This window comes from Leuciscus leuciscus (assembly GCF_965113295.1).
Source record: "Leuciscus leuciscus genome assembly, chromosome: 2".
NCBI classification, from domain to species: domain Eukaryota; kingdom Metazoa; phylum Chordata; class Actinopteri; order Cypriniformes; family Leuciscidae; genus Leuciscus; species Leuciscus leuciscus.
The window spans coordinates 14,101,306-14,123,289 of NC_138726.1; the positions used below are offsets into that span (position 1 = coordinate 14,101,306).

The 21,984-nt window shown below is 37.4% G+C and overlaps 1 protein-coding gene across 2 annotated transcripts in view; it reads left to right on the forward strand.

The window, feature by feature from the left end:
- The window catches only part of LOC309484733 (phospholipid-transporting ATPase ABCA1), a 320,137-nt gene that overhangs the window by 112,160 nt on the left and 185,993 nt on the right, over positions 1 to 21,984 (forward strand). For both annotated transcript variants that reach the window (XM_082151085.1, XM_082151084.1), the window contains exon 2: positions 8,679 to 8,801. In XM_082151085.1, the coding sequence (XP_082007211.1) occupies positions 8,736 to 8,801 (66 nt within the window). In that variant the 5' untranslated portion in view covers positions 8,679 to 8,735. The remainder of the gene's footprint in view (positions 1 to 8,678; positions 8,802 to 21,984) is intronic.

Here is a 21,984-nt window from a genome sequence, read left to right on the forward strand (position 1 = left end):
GTATAAACACCTGACCGTTTTTCCGAATGACTTGAAATTTGGTATGCAGTGTCTTGGGCCAAGAGGCCATGTATGTCTAAAAGGATATTGGCATATCTCGAAAAACACGGCCGCCATTGGCCAATGAGGTTTGAGCACCTATTAAACAAGGTTAACGAAGTCCAATTGTTTTATGAGTTTTATGGCTTTGTAATCACGTGGTGTTGCACACATCCACACAATATGCATATCATTTGATAGATCTGCTCATGCTGAACAACTTTGCCTCAAGAACCATTGCTGTCAATCAAACCGTTCATTAATTATTCGCAAATATGTTAAAAACCTACTTTTGCGAACTAGTCCTAGGTTTTTCGCCCGATCGGAACCAGACCAGTCTAGGACAATTCTCTGGACTCTCTAGATCAATAATTATCAAAAAAAAGTTGAACTTTTGCATTTGGATGGCTGTAATAGGGTCATTTATAAAATGGGCGTGGCAAAATACATTAAAAAGCCTATAAATCCTAAATGAAAACTCAGAACTTCACAAAAATTGGTGAGCATATGTGACATAACATCATTAACAAGCATGCCAAATTTTATGGACATCGGACCAAAGGTGGCGCTATAACTGTTAAAAAGCTTTAAAACCATATATTACCTATGGTGAATTGCCTGCATTGGCTGTAAATGGTCTTTTTAATCTATGATCATATAATTTTCATATAATAATGTTCAAAACTAGTGCAGTACAATTCTCTGGACTCTCTAGATCAGTAATTATCAGAAAAAGTTGAACTACTTCATTTGGATGGCTATAATAGGGTCACTTCAAAATGTGGCCTTGACCAAGTGTCCCCGAAAGCTTATATCTATTAAGATGCTCAGATCTTCTTAAAAACAAGTCAGAACATGTGAAATATCACTCTGAACAAGCATGAAAAATTTCAGACAGATCGGACAAAATTTGACTCTATAACAGTTTAAAAAGGTGTAAATAATATGAATACAATGGCATATTAAGCCAATAAGTGGTATTTTACTGCCCCCTGCTGTTTAAAATAGTTATTTTGTCATATTGTTTCTATAATTCATATTTAGACTTTATAAAATCATTATTTTAACATTTACAATTACATTTAGTCAAAATCCATCTGTTAAAGTATTAGTGTGTGTGTGTGTGTGTGTGTGTGTGTGTGTGTGTGTGTGTGTGTGTGTGTGTGTGTGTGTGTGTGTGTGTGTGTGTGTGTAAGCATGCATTATGGAGTTAACATGGAAAGACTGGTTTGCTTTAGTGCAGAAAACTGGTGAAAATCATGAAGATCAAACTGAAACTGAGCCAATAATGGTCTTCTAGTGCCCTCTGCTGGCCATTCTTCTTATTAATGAAGTCTTTTGACATGTGCTTTTGAATTCATAATTAGACATTGTAAATCATAGTAAATAATACTAGAATGTGGTGTATCAAGGTAAATCATGCTAGAACATGGTAAATCATGGTAAACTATGCTAGAACAGGGTAAATCATGGTAAACCATGGTAAATCATGATAAACTTTGGTAAATAATGCTAGAATGTGGCATATCATGGTAAACCATGCTAGAACATGGTAAATCAAGGTAAACTAAGATGAATTCATGGTAAACTATGTTAGAACAGGGTAAATCATGGTAAACCATGGTAAATCATGATAAACTATGGTAAATCATGCTAGAATGTGGTATATCATGATAAATCATGCTAGAACATGGTAAATCAAGGTAAACTAAGATGAATTCATGGTAAACTATGCTAGAACATGGTCTTTTCCATCTATTATGTCAGTGGTTACATGCTTGCTAAATAAAACTTTATAACTTTTGATGCTTAAAAACCTTAAACACCTTAATAGCTTGAACCCCGATAAATGCTGCTTGCAGCTTTAATTTTAACTGAAATGGCATGGCATCATTAGTTAAATGTGCACTATGTACTATTGACAGCTAACGGTTGAAATGCATGGGTACTGCAGTCCAAATAAAAAATATTGGAAAGAGTTCAATCGGCCCCTCCTCCTCAGACTCAATGCTCACTTGGGTTGCCAGATTTAGGACGTGCAACAGGAATGAACGCAATTGACAATGGAACGCGACAAGGCGTTTACTGGCTTCTATTGCTGTAATACCCTGTGTTGTCCATCAACTGGCAACCAAGGGTGTCGAAATATTGGGTAAATTGGCAGTGTAATGTTAGGATGGCATTATGCTTTAGTATAAAAAAAAAAAAAAAAACTTTCCCTGCCATTGACTGAATTTACCCATTATTTACTCACACTTGCCATCTTGGTCACTTGAGAGCATGTGCACGCGACAGGAAGTATGTGCGCAAGACTCCCATGTCTTAAAAAGTGCAGTGTCTTTAATTCACACTAAACCCACACTATCTCCAATACTGCTTCGGAGCGGTATTCAAAGCTAAGCGTATCCCATCATGCATTCATTATGTTATGGAACTCATGTGCCCCGAAATTGCGAGATGTCAACATTCCACTGTAATTTAAATGAATTAGATACATATCATTTGGTAATAAAAACATGAAGTGTTGCACATTTTATTGGTGCAAAGATGAGTATGTTATGTGTAGGCCTAGTTTGTACAATATTTGCAGCTGTTTTTATCACTTAATTAGAAGCACCACAATTTTACATTTGTGTCTTCTGTTAGTTAAATATCGATTATTACCGAACAGACACGTAGAAGTTTATTTTAAAATGCAAAGTATTGAATATATATATATATATATATATATATATATATATATATATATATATATATATATATGAAGAGTTCAGATGCAAAAGCCTCTAAATGCCATCTGAAATGTTCTTATAGAATGATCATTTTTATCAAGGTTGTATATTTAAATTCAATAATTTCACTTAAATGGCAATGAAGATTACCTATTAATTGTCATTTAAGTGAAATTACTGAACTTAAATATACAAGCTTGATAAAAATTATCATTCTATAAGAAAATTTCAGATGGCATTTAGAGGCTTTTGCATCTGAACTCTTCATATATTATTTTATAATATTTATAATATTTTATATAATATTGAATTTTTGCAAGACTATAAGTGTCCCATCCAGTAATCAAAAGTTCTTCATACACTTGCAGACTTTACACCTACTTGAACACTTGGGCCAAATATTTGTCATGCAAGTAGATAAGTGGTCAAGTGCAAAGACCGCAAGTGTGGGTATTTGGACAAGGCATTCGTTTTCGTTCAGACTTATTCAATTACATTTTTAAACAACCAGTCATAAATTAATATAAATATACAAATGATTACAGAAAAAAAAAATGCTACTTACAATTCGTGTACAATATCCTTCTATTACATCATATTGATATTCTTACTGGCATTAAATGCCACAGCTTAATGGTTAATTGAATGTATCACAGAGAGAAATTCAACACACAGGCACTGTTAGGCTTTTATTTGTGCACGTAACGTGAAACTATCTAGGGAATGCATGGTGGCTGCTTGATCCGAAGAAGCTTCTTTCACAGGGTTTGGGCTGCTTTATTTTTTTGCTAAACACCAGATGGCGCTGTTTTCGACACTGTCGAAGCTTTGAATCTATTCCCGAAACAGGGGAAAGTGGAGCGGCAACCTTCCAGTCTCTCTCCAGAAGGCCAATTTATACTTCTGCAACGGGTGCGCGCAGTAGGTACGGCGTAGCATACGCAGAGGCGTGTACCATACGCCGTACCCTTTGCCGTACCCTGACTCACACCTTCTCAAAAATGTAACTACATGTTGTGACGATGCGGACCGCAAGATCTGTGATTGGTCGGCTTGGTAGCATCGCGTTTTCTCCTACGCATTTCCGGCGTGTTCTTCTACACCGCCCACCATTTTTAAATTCAGAAGTTCAGTGAAAGTTCAGTGAAGAACATGGAAATGGACAAAGTGACCGAGCAATTGGTTGAAGAGGTGTGGAAATACAGCCATCTGTGAGACTTGTCTTCAGCAGAATACAAAGACTGCCAGATGGCAGCGAATTCGTGGAGAGAGATTTCCTCCAACATCGGTTTGACTTTGGACAAGTACCTTCACCTCCATAAAAAACTGGCCACAAGGAGCAGGGATCCAGGAGGGAAAAAAGTCCCAGCGTTTTATTTATTTCTGTATTTCTGTTTGCACCTATTTGTGCAGGTTAAATAGTTTGTATCTTTGTGAACGGTTTTCTCTTGTGCATCTATTTTTATTGTTAATAATTGTAGATCATTGCACCTTCATACGTTTCACTTGTACATAGTATGCCCGTTTGTGTATATAGTTTGCAAAAATGGTCTGTTCCTCCTGTTTGCAAATTGTATTGTGCAGGTTACTGCAAATAAAGATTAACGTATAGTTTGCCCATTTGTGTATATAGTTTGCACCAATGCTGTCTGTTCCTGCTGTTTGCATATTGTATGGTGCAAGTTACAGAAAATTAAGAATAACAGTTTACCCATTTGTGTACAGTTTTCTCTTTTATCTATATTTATATTTACATCTATATTTAATATAACCAATTATAGACCATTGCACCTTTACATGTTGTACTATCTTGTACATAGTTTGACCATGTGTGTGTGTATAGTTTGCACTTAAAAAAAAAAAAAAAAAACATCTTTAAACTTTAAAACTGGTCTTTATTTACATGGTTGCATGTCATTTATTGGTGCATATATTTTACACCAGTACAATTTAATTTACTGATCAAGTTGACCATGACACACTATGTTGTTCTGTCATGGCACAATTCCATGGGGTGACTGAAAGAAGGCCATCAGGTCATTCCGCACACCAACTGCAGCTCTGGTGGAGTGGGCCATTGAAAGGTGACGTGGATCTAGTGTTTCCAAAAGATATGTGTCCCCTGACACCACTCTGCGCCACTCCGAGCTGAGGTGACCCTGTAGTGTCAGCGTCTGTGAAATGGGATGTATCTGCTAACAGGTGTGCTGACCTCATCTGTGTAGGCCAGGAAGTTGTGTAAAACCAAACAAGCTTTCACAATGTCAACTGCTTTGTCTGGCAGACATTCTAGAGGTCGCCCAAGGATTCGCCACCTTGCAACCAAAATGCCAAATGCATTCTCAATCACCAGTCTGGCTCTTGAGTGACGGTAATTGTAGCTCTGCTAATCCACTGGCAGGTTCATCCCTATGTAGCAAAACAGAACAGTTTTAATTGATAGGCAATCATTGTGTGCCAATGTAGCTGTGATCAGGAATATGTGAATTCAGGTTGATTGGGACACTTTTTCCAAGTTATCTCAATGGCAAAAAGTGTCCCACTCAACCTGAATTCACCCCTATATATACACATAATATTATAAACAAAGTACTATTACATTAAATACATTTTGTCTGTGACATACCTGGAAAGGGACACATGAGGTTGTTGTGTAGGGGGAATGCAGCATCACCAATTATCACATGTGGGATTTTGACTCCTGTTCCAGGAAGATTGGCTGGTGGGGGCAGGTTCAGTTTGTGTTCAAGAAGCCTAGAACCAAATCGGCTCTCCTTGAAGACACCACCGTCACTTTCCCGTCTGTATCCCCCCACATCCACTATGGTGAGGCGATATCTGGCGTCGCAGGTAGCCATCAGAACAACGGAGTGTGAGCACTTGTAGTAGTCGTCCCGGCGTGCGGTGGTGCTTTTATGTTAACATGCTTTCTGTCTACGCTGCCAAGACAGTTCGGAAAGTTCCACAGTCGCCAAAAATCAGCAGCAATATGTTCCCATTGGGCGACTGAAAGGCAGGGAAGAAACTGTGGCTGCAGTGCTTTCCACAAAGATTTACAGACCTCGCACACTATGGAAGACACTGTGCTTGACGACAGTTTGTAGCTAGCTGCTACAGCCTGTTGGCTTCCACCTGAAGCTAAAATTCGAAAAATAATAAAGCCAGTCTCTGCATAATGTCTACAGGCATACTGTGCGTACACTGATGTACGATATATGTCTGCACAAGATGAACCAAATCGTCGAATCTACCGGCTGACATTCATAAATATCTGAAGTGCATTTCCTCGTCCATGTCTCTCACTGGCCGGACAAGCACAGAAAACTCACCCTCCTTCTGCCTCCACCAGTTCACGGGTCAGACGTACCATCTCCTCCGACGCCTTCTCTCGTTTCTGTCTTTTAGTTTTAGTAATTTCACTAAAATTAACTGTTTTTCCACCTCAATAAGTTCCAACTCCAACATGATCCACTCTCTTTCAGTCACCATTGCTTGTAGTAGCCTAAACTCAAAACAACCACAAGGAATCTTTAGAAACACAGTGGAACATTAAAACCCGCCCCCGCCAACCAGCAGTGGTGTAACTGCAGAGCAACACAGACATAACGCAGAATTATAAATGCTCACGACAGCATCACCTTCGTGTGTAGCCTACGACGTATACTACGGCGTACACTCTGCGCAGACGTATAAATTGGCCTTAAAGCCAACAGCGAAGTGACTTAAACTGCAGTTCATTGACAGGCTCCAAAAGGGAGTCAATTCCATATATCCCCCATATTAAAATGGCCAACATTACAGCAGAAAAAATGTTTACATCCTGGTAAAAAAATTGGCTTTGATCTATATAGCTAATTTTACCCTTCATGACAATTGTGAGGGGGTGAATTTTTTTTTTATAACTCATCCATTTAAATTATATTAAGCCTTAAAGTTCTGCATAGTTAAGGGCGTGGCCACTTGAGTGACAGGTTGATTGCCGCTGCTATCACTACCAGGAGTTTGTCTGTTGTTAGCCATCATGTCACCTCAGCTAATTCCAGCTGCTGAACTTGCCATCTTGCCGTGTTTGTGCTTTTTTCGGGATTATTTAATACAATTTAATACACACATACCTTCGCACACGCCGTTGGATTCCATTGTTGTCGAGTATCGAGAGAACAACCAGCGCTGTTTTTCAGTTGTTTTCCCCTGTGAACATGCACTCATGGATGTCAGACAATTTAGTTGCTTTTTGCAGTTTTCAGATTTAAAAACGTCTATAGATATAGAGGCTACACTCGTTCTACGGTACCGTTGCTCTCACGGAACAGATAGACTATATGCTTGCTTGCTTACCGTCAGATGAAATCCTGCAGGTGTCAGTGCTTTCTCTGTCATGCAATAAATGATGTTTTATTAACAAACTTCAGGAGGAGCACGTTCAGATAATTAAATGATGTTTCATAAACAAAGATCGGGAGGAGGACGTTCAAATAATCAATCCAATCAACTTGTCATCAAACAATTATGTTTTATGATACAACACATGTTTTTACTGTTATACGGTAGGGGGTGCTATAATGCATCTTCTGAAATAGTGCAGAATCTCTGGATCCAAAAAAGAAAAAGAAAAGAATAAGCAAAAACAAACGATAGAAGCAGTGCTTACACACATGTAATCTTACGTGATCATCAAACAATAAACAGCATATAAATCAAATCTGTCTAAAGTTACCTAATGAAATGTCAAACGCATGGAGAGGTTTATGACTGTGCAAGCTTTGGGGGCATCTGTGGACATGATCTACTCTGCCTATATTTTTATCATCATTCTAAGTCCAATTCAGCCAGTATTTGACATCTTTTTTTAAATGTTACTTTTTTTAATGAAACTTAGACACATTAAGTGTTGATAAAAAAAAAGAATGCATCAAGCTAGAGTTTTTTATTTATTTATTTTTTAAGGCTCTGTTCTTTCTTTTGGCATATTGTATGCTCAGATATTCATACCAAAAAAAATAAAATAAAAATAAAATATATATATATATATATATATATATATATATATATATATATATATATATATATATATATATATATATATATTCTGGGGGCCATGAAGGTTTTGTGAAATTGATCAAAAATGCCATAATCACATCATGCAGTTTGAGTGGCTGAAAACTTTATATATATACAAAAATAAAAAAATAAAACACTGGCGGGGAAAGAGTAAATGAAAATATTTTTTTTATTGACGACAATGGTCTGTTTATGATTTATTTTCTCGGAAGAGAAAGATTGTACATTTTAAATATGTACTATATCGTCATAAAGTTTATTTAGTCAACATTTAGGAGAACACTAACTAACAGAGCTGACAGACATTTGCTGAAAGCCACAAAACTATTTTATGTGGACATGAGGAGGGAGTTGGACGTCTTTATCAAGTCCCACTGAGAAAACAAAAACTGTTGCATCGCACATCATTTATTTGTGGGTGCTAATGGAAATCGGAATGTGTGGTCTGATAGCTGCTACTGGACACATCTGAATTCAACAATGTTGATGTGAACCTGATATCAGAGTGGCTCAGTGTAATGAGAAACTCCACTTATTGATCACACGCCCACTCAAACTGCATGATATGATTATGGTTTTCCCATCAGAATGGCTGTTGGTGGTTGTGAGACATTATTTGTCTTGACAAGCTAAAATAAGATTGGACCTGGAGCTGATACAGTTTCACTTCCGATAAAAAAATTAAATAAAATAAAAAAGATGAGGTTGCAAATTGCAATACTAGTTTTACTATATTGGCTCATGTGCAGGAACTGAAGTTTATATACACCAAAGACCAAGATTTGTTTTGTGTTTTGTTAATTAACTGTCTGTCGATAATAAATTTCCTTTTTTCCCTCTCTACAGGAGTAACAGAGGGGTAACAGAGTTCATATTCCCATAGCAACGTGTCAACTGCTGATAATGAGTCTCCTGACACAACTCAGATTGTTACTGTGGAAGAACTTTACTCTACGGAGAAGACAGAAGGTACACACGCATAAACACTATATTTTAGGAGCACAGCCGCATGAAACCGGTTTGGACACAACAGCCATTATGACATTTACTTTTCTATGCATCAATGTCAGTCATAGATACATATACACATGCATATTTATATGAACTTTCATTTGCTGGTTTTATAAATATATAATATAATACAGATAAAATTCAATTCAATTCAATTTAAAAGTAAATGGGATGGTTTCCGAGTAAAAACAATAAAATAAAATAAAATAAAATAAAATAAAATAAAATAAAATAAAATAAAATAAAATAAAATAAAATATATTTTTAAATACCTTCTTCCAAATTTTGGGCCCTTCGAAGCTTTGGTATAATTCAAACACTTTTTAGAAAATAACTCTTGAAATGGGTTATGTTTACATCGCTGTTTTTAATTATCACATGTTTTAAAAAGGTAATTAATATTTTTATGATGAATTTTCCTAAGATTGAAAGGGTGTGGGACAAGGGTTAAACAAAAACATCTCAAAAAGGTATTTGAAAAGTAACCAAAATAAAATGATGAAGGCATGGTAAAAAGTTTCCAACGCAGTTTTAATGTGACCTTCATACGACAACGACAGCAACAACAACAAAAAAAGCCTGATAAAAAAATTTTTTTTTAAAGTTGAAATCTGTTCAATCAAGCCCAGGGACATCAAAGTCCCCATTAAAGAAACGCCCAAATACACAGTGTGATCTGTTGTTTTTGGAGAAAGAGGGGGCTCTTCCTGACCTGGAACAGGTGTGCGTAAGAACGAGCAGATTTCATTGGTCTTTAGAGAGTGAAAAACAGTCTCACCTTCACAACGGCTGCTAGACACACGCTTGGGATTATTCATCAACTGGACCATATCACAGCTCCTCTGGAGAAAATGATTGATGAGGAATGTCACTTTCTCAAAGACAGGAAACTCACAAGACGAGAGAGAGTGAGAACACACATGAAAATGAGTTTTTACGTGCATATGATATGCATGGGTGGGTTTAGGGTAGTTTTAGTAGAGGTGTGGGGTACGTGTGTATTGTACGTTTGGTTAGGATTAGTGGTGTGGGGTGCGTGTGTATTACACGCAATAAAGTGCGTATCAAATGCACGCAAAAACTGCGTATCATTATGCACGTAAAAACTCCTTTTTCGCGTATAAATTGCACGATAAACACAATGCGTGCTATAGAGACGCATTTTCATGAGATCAGGCAGCTTAAAGTCTGAATTTTGAGATATAAACTCAGAATTGCGAGGTATAGGCTAAACATTTATATACTTTTTAACCGGTTCAAAAAGGTAGGATAGGGCGAAAAACCTTTTATTTTATTTTTATTTTTTATGCCATTTCGGGCAAAACTCCTATTACTACAATTACATAAGTTGATAAAATACAAATACATGATAGAAAAGCTTGCAATGTATTAAACTGTACAGGAAAAACAAAATAGTCAGAATGACTTAGTGTTTGCACGTTAAACTTTGTAAACACTAGGTCAGTACTTCCGCCGATGTCACGCGTGACCTTTCAACGTGATTACGTAATGCGTGGCACATCACAGCTAGTGCAAGATGAGCATTTGTGGTTACAAAGCATATAAATGTGTTTTTTTTTTTGTTTTTTTTAAATGACAGATCGTTTCGCTAGATAAGACCCTTATTCCTCGGCTGGGATCGTGTAGAGCCCTTTGAAGCTGCATTGAAACTGCAATTTAGACCTTCAAACCGTTGTACCCCATTGAAATCCACTATATGGAGACAAATCCTGGAATGTTTTCCTCAAAAACCTTAATTTCTTTTCGACTGAAGAAAGAAAGACATGAACATCTTGGATGATGTGGGGGATTATGTCATTAATGACTCACCCTCATGTCGTTCCAAGCCCGTAAGACCTCCGTTCATCTTCGGAACACAGTTTAAGATATTTTAGATTTAGTCTGAGAGCTTTCTATTTTATTTTCAGAAAGATAATAAAGACATCATCAAAGTAGTCCATGTGACATTAGTGGGTTAGTTAGAATTTTTTGAAGCATCGAAAACACATTTTGGTCCAAAAATAACAAAAACTACGACTTTATTCAGCATTGTATTCTCTTCCGGGTCTGTTGTCAATCCGCATTCACGACTCCGCAGTGACGCTGCTGACGTAAGACGCTGTTTTTCAGACTCAGGTGCACCAGATAACACAAGAGAATACAATGCTGAATAAAGTCGTAGTTTTTGTTATTTTTGGACCAAAATGTGTTTTCGATGCTTCAAAAAATTCAGAAACTCAGAAACTGTGTTCCGAAGATGAACGGAGGTCTTACGGGCTTGGAATGACATGAGGGTGAGTCATTAATGACATAATTTTCATTTTTGGGTGAACTAACCCTTTAAGTCCTTATCTGCCAATACTTCTGTTGTCTTTGAAATAGCGTATAGATAGGACAGACATTGGGAGAGTGTGCATCACTGGATTGGCCATTTTGAGAGAGCATGTGAATGGAATCGCTGATTTCTGAGCAGAGTATACTTAGACTGACTGACTCTGTGCAGAACGTTGGTTACTTAAGTGGCCTCACTCATGTCAAGAGCCGGCGCTCAGTGAGCTGCTCCGGGTGGGCGGAGACTTGATTTGAAAACGGCCTCTGTTGGAACACTTGTGCTGCTCTAATGGTCTCTCTGATGATCTGCAATTACAAGAGAGAGACATAAATATAGAGAGTGCATCAAAGAGCAGCCTGTCGAAAACAAAGCAATTAATGCGTAGAAAAAGCAGAAATATGAATGAGTTAGATAAAAGAAATCACTGAGGTTTATGTCTTATTAGGAAGTTTAGCATGCAAACTATTGAGCTTCCAGGTATAGTTCACCCAGAAATAATAAAAAATCTGTCATCAATTACTCACCCTCAAGTTGTTCTAAATCTGCATGAGTTTCTTTATTGAAGAATGTTAGTAACCAAACCGTTTCTCACCCCAATTGACTTCTAAAGGAAATGGGATGTGAAGAGACAATTAGCTCACAAGACGGGACGAGACATGAGATTGAGTTCACGAGAATGAGACGAGATAAGATTTTTACACAGTATTCTTAAGAAATCCTCAATGACGAAATACATGACTATAGAAAAATAGTCTGCAGGTGCATTTGAAATGTTTTAACTAATCATCTTGTAATTTAATGTCATTTCAATTCTACTTTTTGAGTGCGAATTATCATATGCAGTAAAAGACAACAATACTCAAGCACTATCAAAGTTTTTGCCACAAACTCAACTGACTGGCTTCTGTCCTCTCTCCATGAGTCTCTTCAGTCCTTAGAACTGTACATGATTTATGAGCTTCTACAACCTTTGACCTCCTAACTGAACTCCTTTCCACAAATTGATTATAAAACTGTATAAATAACAGTATAAATAAAATTGAACAGTTTCCTCTTAGTGTTGTTAAAGCGATAAATAAATGCAATCTTAATCAAAGTACTCTCTCAATATTCAAAATGCAAATAGAAACCATGATATTGGTCTTGCTTGATTTTCAGGGAGCCGTTTTCAAAATGTTATTGAAATCGCGCTTGAACGCGCGCTTGCATTTTACTTTCGCTTTCGTGATCGCGCGTAATGTGTAAATAGGGAGTGGCGGTGCTGAGCACGTATTCCACAAGATAAGACATTTGTCCGATGCTTAGGCTCTGTTGTGCAAAAAAATCTGCCATGGTTGTCAGTCACTCGATTAACAAACTCTGACTGCAGCTTGCGTTGGATGACCTCGATGGAATTGAAGTGACCGTTATCCAACTGAATTAAACGGTACATTTCTATCCTAACTTCACCCTCACACCAAATCACGAGACATCTTTTCACCTCGACGAGAAATCTCTTCATATTTTAATCTCGTCACACCCCTAATAGTAAATGATGACAGAATTTTCTTTTTTGGGGCAACTATCCCTTTAACCAATTCCCCAGACCTGTGTCATTAACTCTTCACCTGTCATTATATGCTCACCTGTCTAATGCGTTTCTAATGAGACATGCTCAGACTAATGGAGCCTGATGACTGCAGGTGAAGAGGAAAACAGAGACAATAGCCATGTAAATCTGGATAGTTCACTCAAAACTGAAAATTCAGTTATTCATTTTTCACCTTCATGCCATTAAACAAACCAATATAAATGATTGCATGAAACATAACTGTTACGGACTGTTCCGAGACACGAAGGTTTAGATCCAAGTGCAGCTTTATTTGAGGGCAATCCAGAGGCGTAATCCAAGATACAGGCAAGGGTCATACACAGATAGGCAGTCCAACAAAAGAAACAAACAAACAAACAAACAAACAAAACAGGCAGGGACCAGAGGCAAGAGAGTAATCCAGGGAACAGGGCAAGATATCCAAAAACCAAGAGACAAGGAAACCAAGAGAATGCTCAGAATTGCAGTGTAACACTATCACAGGACTTCGCAGTGAGTGAATGAATGAACATGGTATAAGTAGACTGAGACTAACAGGGTGATGGGACACAGGTGAATGCAATCAGTGATAATGAGGTACAGGTGACTGTGATGAGTGATCAGAGATGAGTCCGGGCAGTGAGTATGGGAAATGTAGTCTGAGAGTGAACGTGAGTGTCTGATGTCGAGTGCCCTCTGGTGGCTTTCAAGGGCACTCCAGCTGGTGACCGTTACAATAACAGGTGAATTTTCTAAGAAGCACAGTCACAGTTCAATCAAGTCTTTCTGTTCAGTTGTGGGCTGCATGCAAACAACACCAACACAAATGCAAACAAATGACTGGTGCTTTTAATGAATCATTCAAATAGACTTAACTACCAGTTTGAATCAATCTGATGAATACTTAATGGAGCGACTTACTGAATCTGTCAAAGGGGTTGTAATAAATGTATTTAAATTAATTAAAAAAAATGTGGAGGGTCAGGATACATTTTTTATTTTTTTGTTTTTTAAAGATATTAATACTTTTATTCAGCAAGGACACATTAAAGGACAAGTTCGGTATTTTACACTTAAAGCCCTGTTTTCAGATAGTTTCTGATGAAATACAATGGTTAAGATTGAAATTTGGACAAATGCTGCTGTCCCGAGAATTTTAGGTTCTAACACAAAAAAACAAAAATTCTCGGGACAGCAGCATTTGTCCAAAGTTCAATCTTAACCATTGTATTTCATCAGAAACGATCTGAAAACAGGGCTTTAAGTGTAAAATACCGAACTTGTCCTTTAAATGAATAATAAGTGACATGAAAGGCATTTATAATGTTGCAAAAGATTAATATTTTAAATAAATGCTGTTCTTTTGAACTTTCTATTCATCAAAGAATCCTGGAAAACATTGACAATAATAATAAATGTTTCTTGAGCAGTAAATCAGCATATTAGAATGATTTCTGAAGGATGATGTGACACTGAAGACTGGAGTAATGATGCTGAAAATTCAGCTTTGCATCGCAAGAATAAATTACATTTTACAATATATTCACATAGAAAACAAGTCATATTTTGAATTGTAATAATATTAACACATAATTATATTGTACTAATATAAACACAATATAATTGTTTTACTCTATTATTGATCAAATAAATGCAGTGAGACTTCTTGTTCATGCTCAATAGCTTTGTTGTTGCACTGCTCACTTTTAAAGAAAGTAAATCACCACTTTTTGCAACCTCAATACACCAGTCAGATTTGCAGTGACAAAAACAAAGCTGTCATTTAAAGAGCTACTGGCGATGTAGAACCTTTCAAATCAGTCATTTATGAGGCTTCAGTGGCAGTTGGATGCTGCTTTAGAAGGCAACTGTTTAGTAGACAGCAGTGCAGTTCACTTGGTTTAGGAACAGAGATTACATCTGCATGTCTGTGTTGTGCTACTGTTTACAGCAGTGAACACATCATGCTGTTGTTCAAACAGTCTTCCATTGTGCAGTTTCAAGCAAAAACAGAGATCTTACAGATTATATGAGAATCTTGTCATGTTGCCAAACTCTGTTTCTGGGTCTCGTTCAAATTGACTCACACAGTTGACTGGCAGACAGAGCAACTCGCTGCGTACAGTAACTTCAGACTTCATCTGATCCTGAGCCAAACTTCACAACATCAAAGTCTTGATGGAAAATAAATTTTCAGAATTTGCATTTCCGAGCACATGAAGTCAGTTCAGCGGTAGAGAGCACTTTAATCAGAGCTGTGATATCGCTCTCCAATTTTGTTATATAAATCCAAACTAAATGCAACATAATTGCCATAAAAATGCATTAAACCTACAATAAAAGGTATGCAAATTTTAATACACGAATATATCATTTGGGGAGCCAACTGGTGATTCATTCATTCTCTTGTTACTTGCTTGAAAATCATTATAAACTGGATGCATTGCTTAAATATGAGACTGAACTATTCTCTTAGTTTACTATTTTACAAACAATAAGAAAACAGCATTGAAATGATATCCTCTGTGATAAAATACAGTATATTTAAAACAACAAATAATATTTTAATGTGACGCTCTTTAGAAAATATTTTTAACCCTCTGGTGCTGTTCGGTCATTTTTAACTGAAAAACTTTACATTTTTACATGATTTTTAATTGTTCTTTGCTTTTTAAATTGGGAAAATAGTGTTTAACAGGTAATAAATGGATCATAACTATTCCATAAATATAATTTTGTACCATAAAATTCCCATATAATACAAAATATTAAATAAAAAACATTATCGAGCTAAAATATAGTACATTTCACTGAAATAAAAAAAGTTCCGTATTGATTTTTCACAGATGTTTTACCCATATTTTGAATAACGCATTGCATTGTGTTATCTAAAGCTTATTTTCGCCAAAGAATAAAACATTTTAAAAGGTATTTGTGACTTTTTATCTCACAATTGCCAGTTTATATCATTACAATTCTGACATTATAACACAATTACATCTTTATATCACGCAATTCTGACTTTATAACTCGCAATTGCGACTTTATAGCACGCATTTCTGATGTAAACTTGCAATTGTGAGAAAAAAAGGCGGAATAAAACAAGCTTCCATAGTTATCAGTGTCTAAACTTAGACAATGTCCTGGCAAAAAAAAATATATATCTGGATCTTTTCTGTTTTTCTTCAGACTTTTTCTTACAGTGTATACAAATATTCTGTGGAATTGTTTGAATATAAATCATGGCATATTATTCATGAACAAGATAAATGATTATCAATGCATTAATAAAACTGACAATTTACAATCATTTTGTAGAAATCACGTACTACACTAATCTCTACTCGCACTTTTAGTTGCCACATCGCATGTGCTTGTTTGCATAAAGGTAAACTTAGTCTTTCCATACCGAGTCTTTGTTGATCTAATCCCCTCATGTGGTGAGGATATTATTCCCCTGCTCTAACGTTGGTGGTTCATATACTACAAGAAAAACAGGTCAGTGTGGAGCCAATTTGTTCCCCCAAAATGCACAGAAAGCATCTTGATGATGAAAAAGTGCCAATCAAGAGGGATCTTGAACACAAGAAGGTTTAATTGAATCACTGAGCCCTTACAGTTCAAGTGGGTTCTTGAACACAAGAGGGTTTAAAGGGTTAGTTCACCCAAAAATGAAAATTCTGTCAGTAATTACTCACCCTCATGTTGTTCCAACCCCGTAAGACCTTCGTTCATCTTCGGAACACAAATTAAGATATGTCTGATGAAATCTGAGAGCTGTGTCACTCCTCCATAGGCTTCTTTGTTGAAACTTGCCTGCCCAGAAAGTTAGTAAAGACAATGTTTAAAATAGTCCACGTGACTACAGTAGCTCCACCATAAGTTTATCAAGCGGCGAGAAAACAAACAAACAAAAATAACGAGTTCACGTAGTGTAACAGTGCAGCGCTTCTGGGTTGTACGTCAGAACGTACTCACTATTGGCCGACGCTGGTCATGTGTGTGATGTGTGTGATGCTGTTACACTCCGTGAACTCACTCAGAGGCCCACGCAGAAGAAAATTAATAGTTGAATAAAGTCATTATTTTGGGGGGTTTTTGCACACAAAAACTATTCTTGTCGCTTGATAAACTTATGGTTGAGCCACTTTAGTCACTTGGACTATTTTAAACATTGTCTTTACTATCTTTATGGGCCGGCAAGTTAAACTAACCCTTTAATAGAATCACTGATCCCTTACAGTATACGCTGATCATGAGCAGGTCATCTTACCAGAGAGGGAGAGCTTGTCATCTTCAGCTGGATTTTCCCTTTGATAACTGAGGTAAATCCTCCAGCAGACAGTCATTGAGTGACTATATCTCAGATAAAGTAGAGGAGTATCTCTCTATCCATCTTTGTATTCCTCTCCTCTATTTTTGCTCTTAAGTCCTAGGACAAAAGAGGAGGGTGGGAAAAATGTGAAAAGATTATATATATTATTTTTCCTCTTAGAGAAGGATGTGAAAATAACACACACACAACCAACCCCTGCACTGGATTGTGATTCAGTGATTCACACAGTGATTCTTTTTAATTGATTCTATTCACTGTATTGTTATTCCTCAGACAGTCTGGGTCGAGTTGGATCCAACCCCCTAAATATTAAACATAATTTACTATACAGTAAGTAATTCGTTCAACTTGAACCACTTCATTTGCAGACTACATTCAAACTTTCAAACTCACATTACAGTTTTTTAAAAATGCTTACACTGCAAGTGGTACTTTGCATTTGTAAAACAAACTTTTGGCAAAATGCTAAACACAGTTCTCTACATTAGACACATCATTCAAAACTAACAGCTCTTGTGTTTAATTTAGAAAACACTGCCATTTAAACACCACAATAATTTCCCAATAACCTACGATCATGAGTGAAAACACATAAATAGATAACTTAGAAATCAAAACTCAATGTTTTGAGAAACAAATACATTTTCGACCCTTGCATTTTTTGTTTGTTTTGTAAATATATACTGAATATGCATAGTCAAGTCACCTCTATTTCTGTAGCACCTACAGTACAGTACAGTACTTACAATACAGATTGTTTCAAAGCTTCAATAGGAACAAATTCAAATTCTTCTGTAAAGCAGCTCTAACAAGCCAATAGAGTCATTCAGATCAAGTCAGTTCAGTGTTGATTCAGTTCAGTTCAATGTGCATGCAATATTTACAGTGTATTTGTGCACACACATGTATGTGTGAGTGCTATATGACAAACTTCTGTAAACTCCAATTGCACTCTGAACAAGCAAAAGACACAAGATACTGTAGTAGTGTTTAAAACTTTTCACATCAGTGTGGAGTTTGGCGTGCATGTGGCTGATAATTTGATGGTTTGCGTTACTATGCAAAAACACATTTTTAGAACAGTTAAAATATTTTTGAATGAAGTGTTTGCTTTTGTAAGAGATGTGTGACGTTTTGCATCTTGTGTTCATGTTTCGTGGTTTTGTGTGAAGAGTTTTGAGAAATGGAGCGATGGTTTCAGAAATTGTGTATAAGCTGAAAAAAACTGTAATGTAATGTTCAGCATTCCAAATGTAACTGGATGATGTAAGCCAGGGGTGCCCAATCCTGTTCTTGAAGATTCCTGCAAAGTTCATCTCCAACCCTGATCTAACACAACTGAACCAGAAAATTTAGATCTTTATTACTACTTAGCTGTGTTTGACCTAAACCGGCTTTATGGTATAGGCCATGGGGTGTCCTCCATGATTCTTGTTCTTTCCAACAACAAAGCACTTGAATGCAACAGCACGTAATCTTAACTTCAGAAAAGGGAAGTAGGACATTTCTGATGGCACGTGAAGGCAGTATTTGTGGTTGGGATTTTTTCTGCAGATTTTTATCTCCATTCCAGTAGGTGGCGCTTTATGAGTGAGTCGTTTGAATTGCTTATGCTGGGAACACACCCAATGTCCCGATTATCTTGATGGTTCTACAGATTATTTTATCAGATTTTCCCTTGATGTGAGGTGTGTTGAGAGTGACTGAATCTGCTCGGAAGAACATCCCGATCGCAAATCGTAAATATTCAACATGTTGAATATTTACGATCAGAAATCCTGATGTGTGGGGGGAACCCCGAGGACAAACACACGCAGGCTCTGGAGATTATTACGTGAAACCAAACAATATCCAATCAGAAAGCAAGCTGAGAGAAGACGAAGCATAACAAACGGTGCAGCACCAGGGCTGCGTTCCAGTCCACTTTTAGACACGCAATTGCGAACTTCCCTAAGCACTTCCCATCGGGGGAGTCCCTGCCGCCATTTTGAAGTGCGTTCCATTTCATGAAGTGGACGAGGGAAGTTTATATGGACAGACCCTCGCTCCCTAGATTTTGACAGAGGGAGTGAGTCTACTTCATATGTACACTTCAGGCAGCTCCATATACCACAAAGCAACACGATTGTGACGTCAACGCATATTGCGTTTAATTTACCCCACCACAAACAACTCAATATATAAAAAAATGTTTTAAATGTAAACAACTCAAACACACCTACATATAGAATGCTGCATTAAACAATTTCGTAAGGAAAAAATAAGTAAGGAATAATTGAAGACAGGCCGTTGAATTATTAGAAAAATAATGCACACCCGAGGTGGTAATGCGGTCACGACGCGAAGCGGAGTGGCCGTTACACCTCGGGTGTGCATTATTTTTCTAATAATTCAACGGCCTGAAGTCAATTATTCCGCTTATACTACAGTTACCACACCTCGAAACATTGTTCAGATTATGTATTTCAAGACGTTTGTAAAGTTTTTGTCATTAAAACGCTCTTGTATGTAGGACTAATTTCTTATGCATCTAATCCCATGCCTCCGTTGCTAATTCCAAAACGTAATTTTAGAGTTAGTAACGGAGGTTTGAGCCACTGATAGCAGACTAATGCTGGGGACACACGACTAGCTGACACATTCTCTGACTGTTTCATCGACTGCAGCAGATTTTAAACACCGACTTTGAACACAGACTGAACGCGCTGAACACGCGTTTGGGCATGATCAGTCATAAGTATCAAATTACATTCATAACCGGCCTTAAAGTGTGTTCCCGGCTTTATGCAGTTATTAATGCAGTTATTAGAGAGAGATGTTGCAATAATGAGACAGAAAAGCATATGTGCGTCAATATTATTATTTATTTATTAATTCAATTCGTTTTAATTAATTCGTTAATTCTTTTTTTTTTTTCTATTATTGACAGATGACAGTAGACTAGCCAAATAAATGAAACCCAAAGCCCTTTTAACAAGTAGGCCTATCAATAATTATTTATTTGTTAAATTATCTGCAATAAAAATCCGTGCTGCAGGACTATCCATTTATTTAGCCTATATTCAGTTTAATTTTCTATTGATTATAGATAGGACTTTATAGTTTATTTATTCAAATTAAACTGCATGTTTCTATTGATTGTGAAGCTAGACATTGAAAATTGCAGATCAAGCGCATGGGGCGAAATGCTTTTTCTTGTTATGAATTGTATCCTATTTTCCGTTATTACAGTTGACTACGCGAAGTGATATGGAACTGTAATGCGGTCAAGACCTGCCTGGAACTACTTTAGCCGTGCGTTTCCCTGAAAATAATGCACACCTTAGAACGTTCGTCAACCAATCAGATTCAAGCATTCAACGGCCCTGTAGTATAAATAAAAATAAATCAACCCTAGTGGATTCTAAGTGATCAAGGGCTTAGCACGTTCCAATTCAGCCTATTGCGAAGGTTCCGCCAGTAGTGGGCACTCATGCAACATAAGCAATGACGTAAACCTGATTGAACAAGACAGAGGGAAGTTAGCGAGTGAAGGGCATGACAATTTTGGACTGGAATGCAGCCAAAGTTAAATGGATTTGGACAGCAGAGATGGAGGATCAGCTTGTCGATTTGTGGCAACAGTACGAGTGTTTATAAAACTTGCCACATACCACAATAGACTTTACAAGGAAAAGAGTTGGTCAGAAATAGCTTCTGCAATGGATGTACCAGGTAGCTAACCAAATAGCAACAGAATAGATTTGTGTGTGTGTGTGTGTGTGTGTGTGTGTGTGTGTGTGTGTGTGTGTGTGTCTGGTTTGATAGATTATGATGACCCAAATTTATTCAAATGTGAAAATGCAAAACATTTTCTGTGTTGGGTAGGTTAGATAAAGGAGCTAGAAAATGTAATTAGCTCAGTATAAAAACCATTACGCCTAATATGGGACGTCCACATAAGTTGTATCAGTACGCATGTGTATGGCCCTGTCCCAAATGGCACCCTAATAAGCACCTAAAAACTCGCGGTCTTTCTCTGAGTCTGCACTTTCGTGATGTTATGTCGCTTTGACTGTCTGCTGCGGAGCTCACATCAGTGCGGGCTCGGGAAAAGTGCGCATCGAGGGCGCAAATCGACCGCCCTTGAGCACCCTTCTGAGACCTATAATGACAAATTTGGGTGACTTAACGGACAAGCGCCATAGACAGTATATAAACTGGACACAGCGACCCCATAGGCTTCAACGGAGAAAAGTGAAGTCAATTAGAAGCTCTCACTTCCTGATGGCTGAGCGTACTGCGCAGACTCAAACTGAGCTTGACGACGTAGATGTGACGTGAGCAACCCGTCTGTCTTCTAGTAGTTGTGCCAAGAGAAATCTGAATCATTCCCTTCCGAAACTTGCAGAGATGGAGAGTGTGAGTAGGAGGTGTCCATGAGCTTGGAGCTGGAGCAACTTTTGCTAAGTATTCTGATTAATTACTTTGTCATTTTGCCTCCATGTCCCCCCGATTGCCCACGAGCTTCTCCTCCTGTCCATATGGTAATTCTCTACTGTGCGACTGTGCGTAGTTATGACGCAATCGTTAGCCTATTTTTACAAAAACTGCATCTACGGGGTCATAACGTAAGATACAAGGTAATGGAGCCTTTTATAAATTTTCATGTTTCTTTAGAAATAAATAAATGACAAATGGAGTCTTTAAACGCCTCAGATGTAAAGTTATTCGCTGTCAAAGTGACGCCAAAATGAATGGGAGTCAATGGAATGCTAGCAGCAGGTGGGGGTCCGCTAATCGGCGGCGCTCGGGGAAGCTTCAATGTTTTCCGAAACACTGCCCCCCTGACAAGCGCACGCGGCAGCCATTGTAAGTCCACAAGACCAAAAGTGCATATTAAGTGTGTCATTTGGGACAGGGC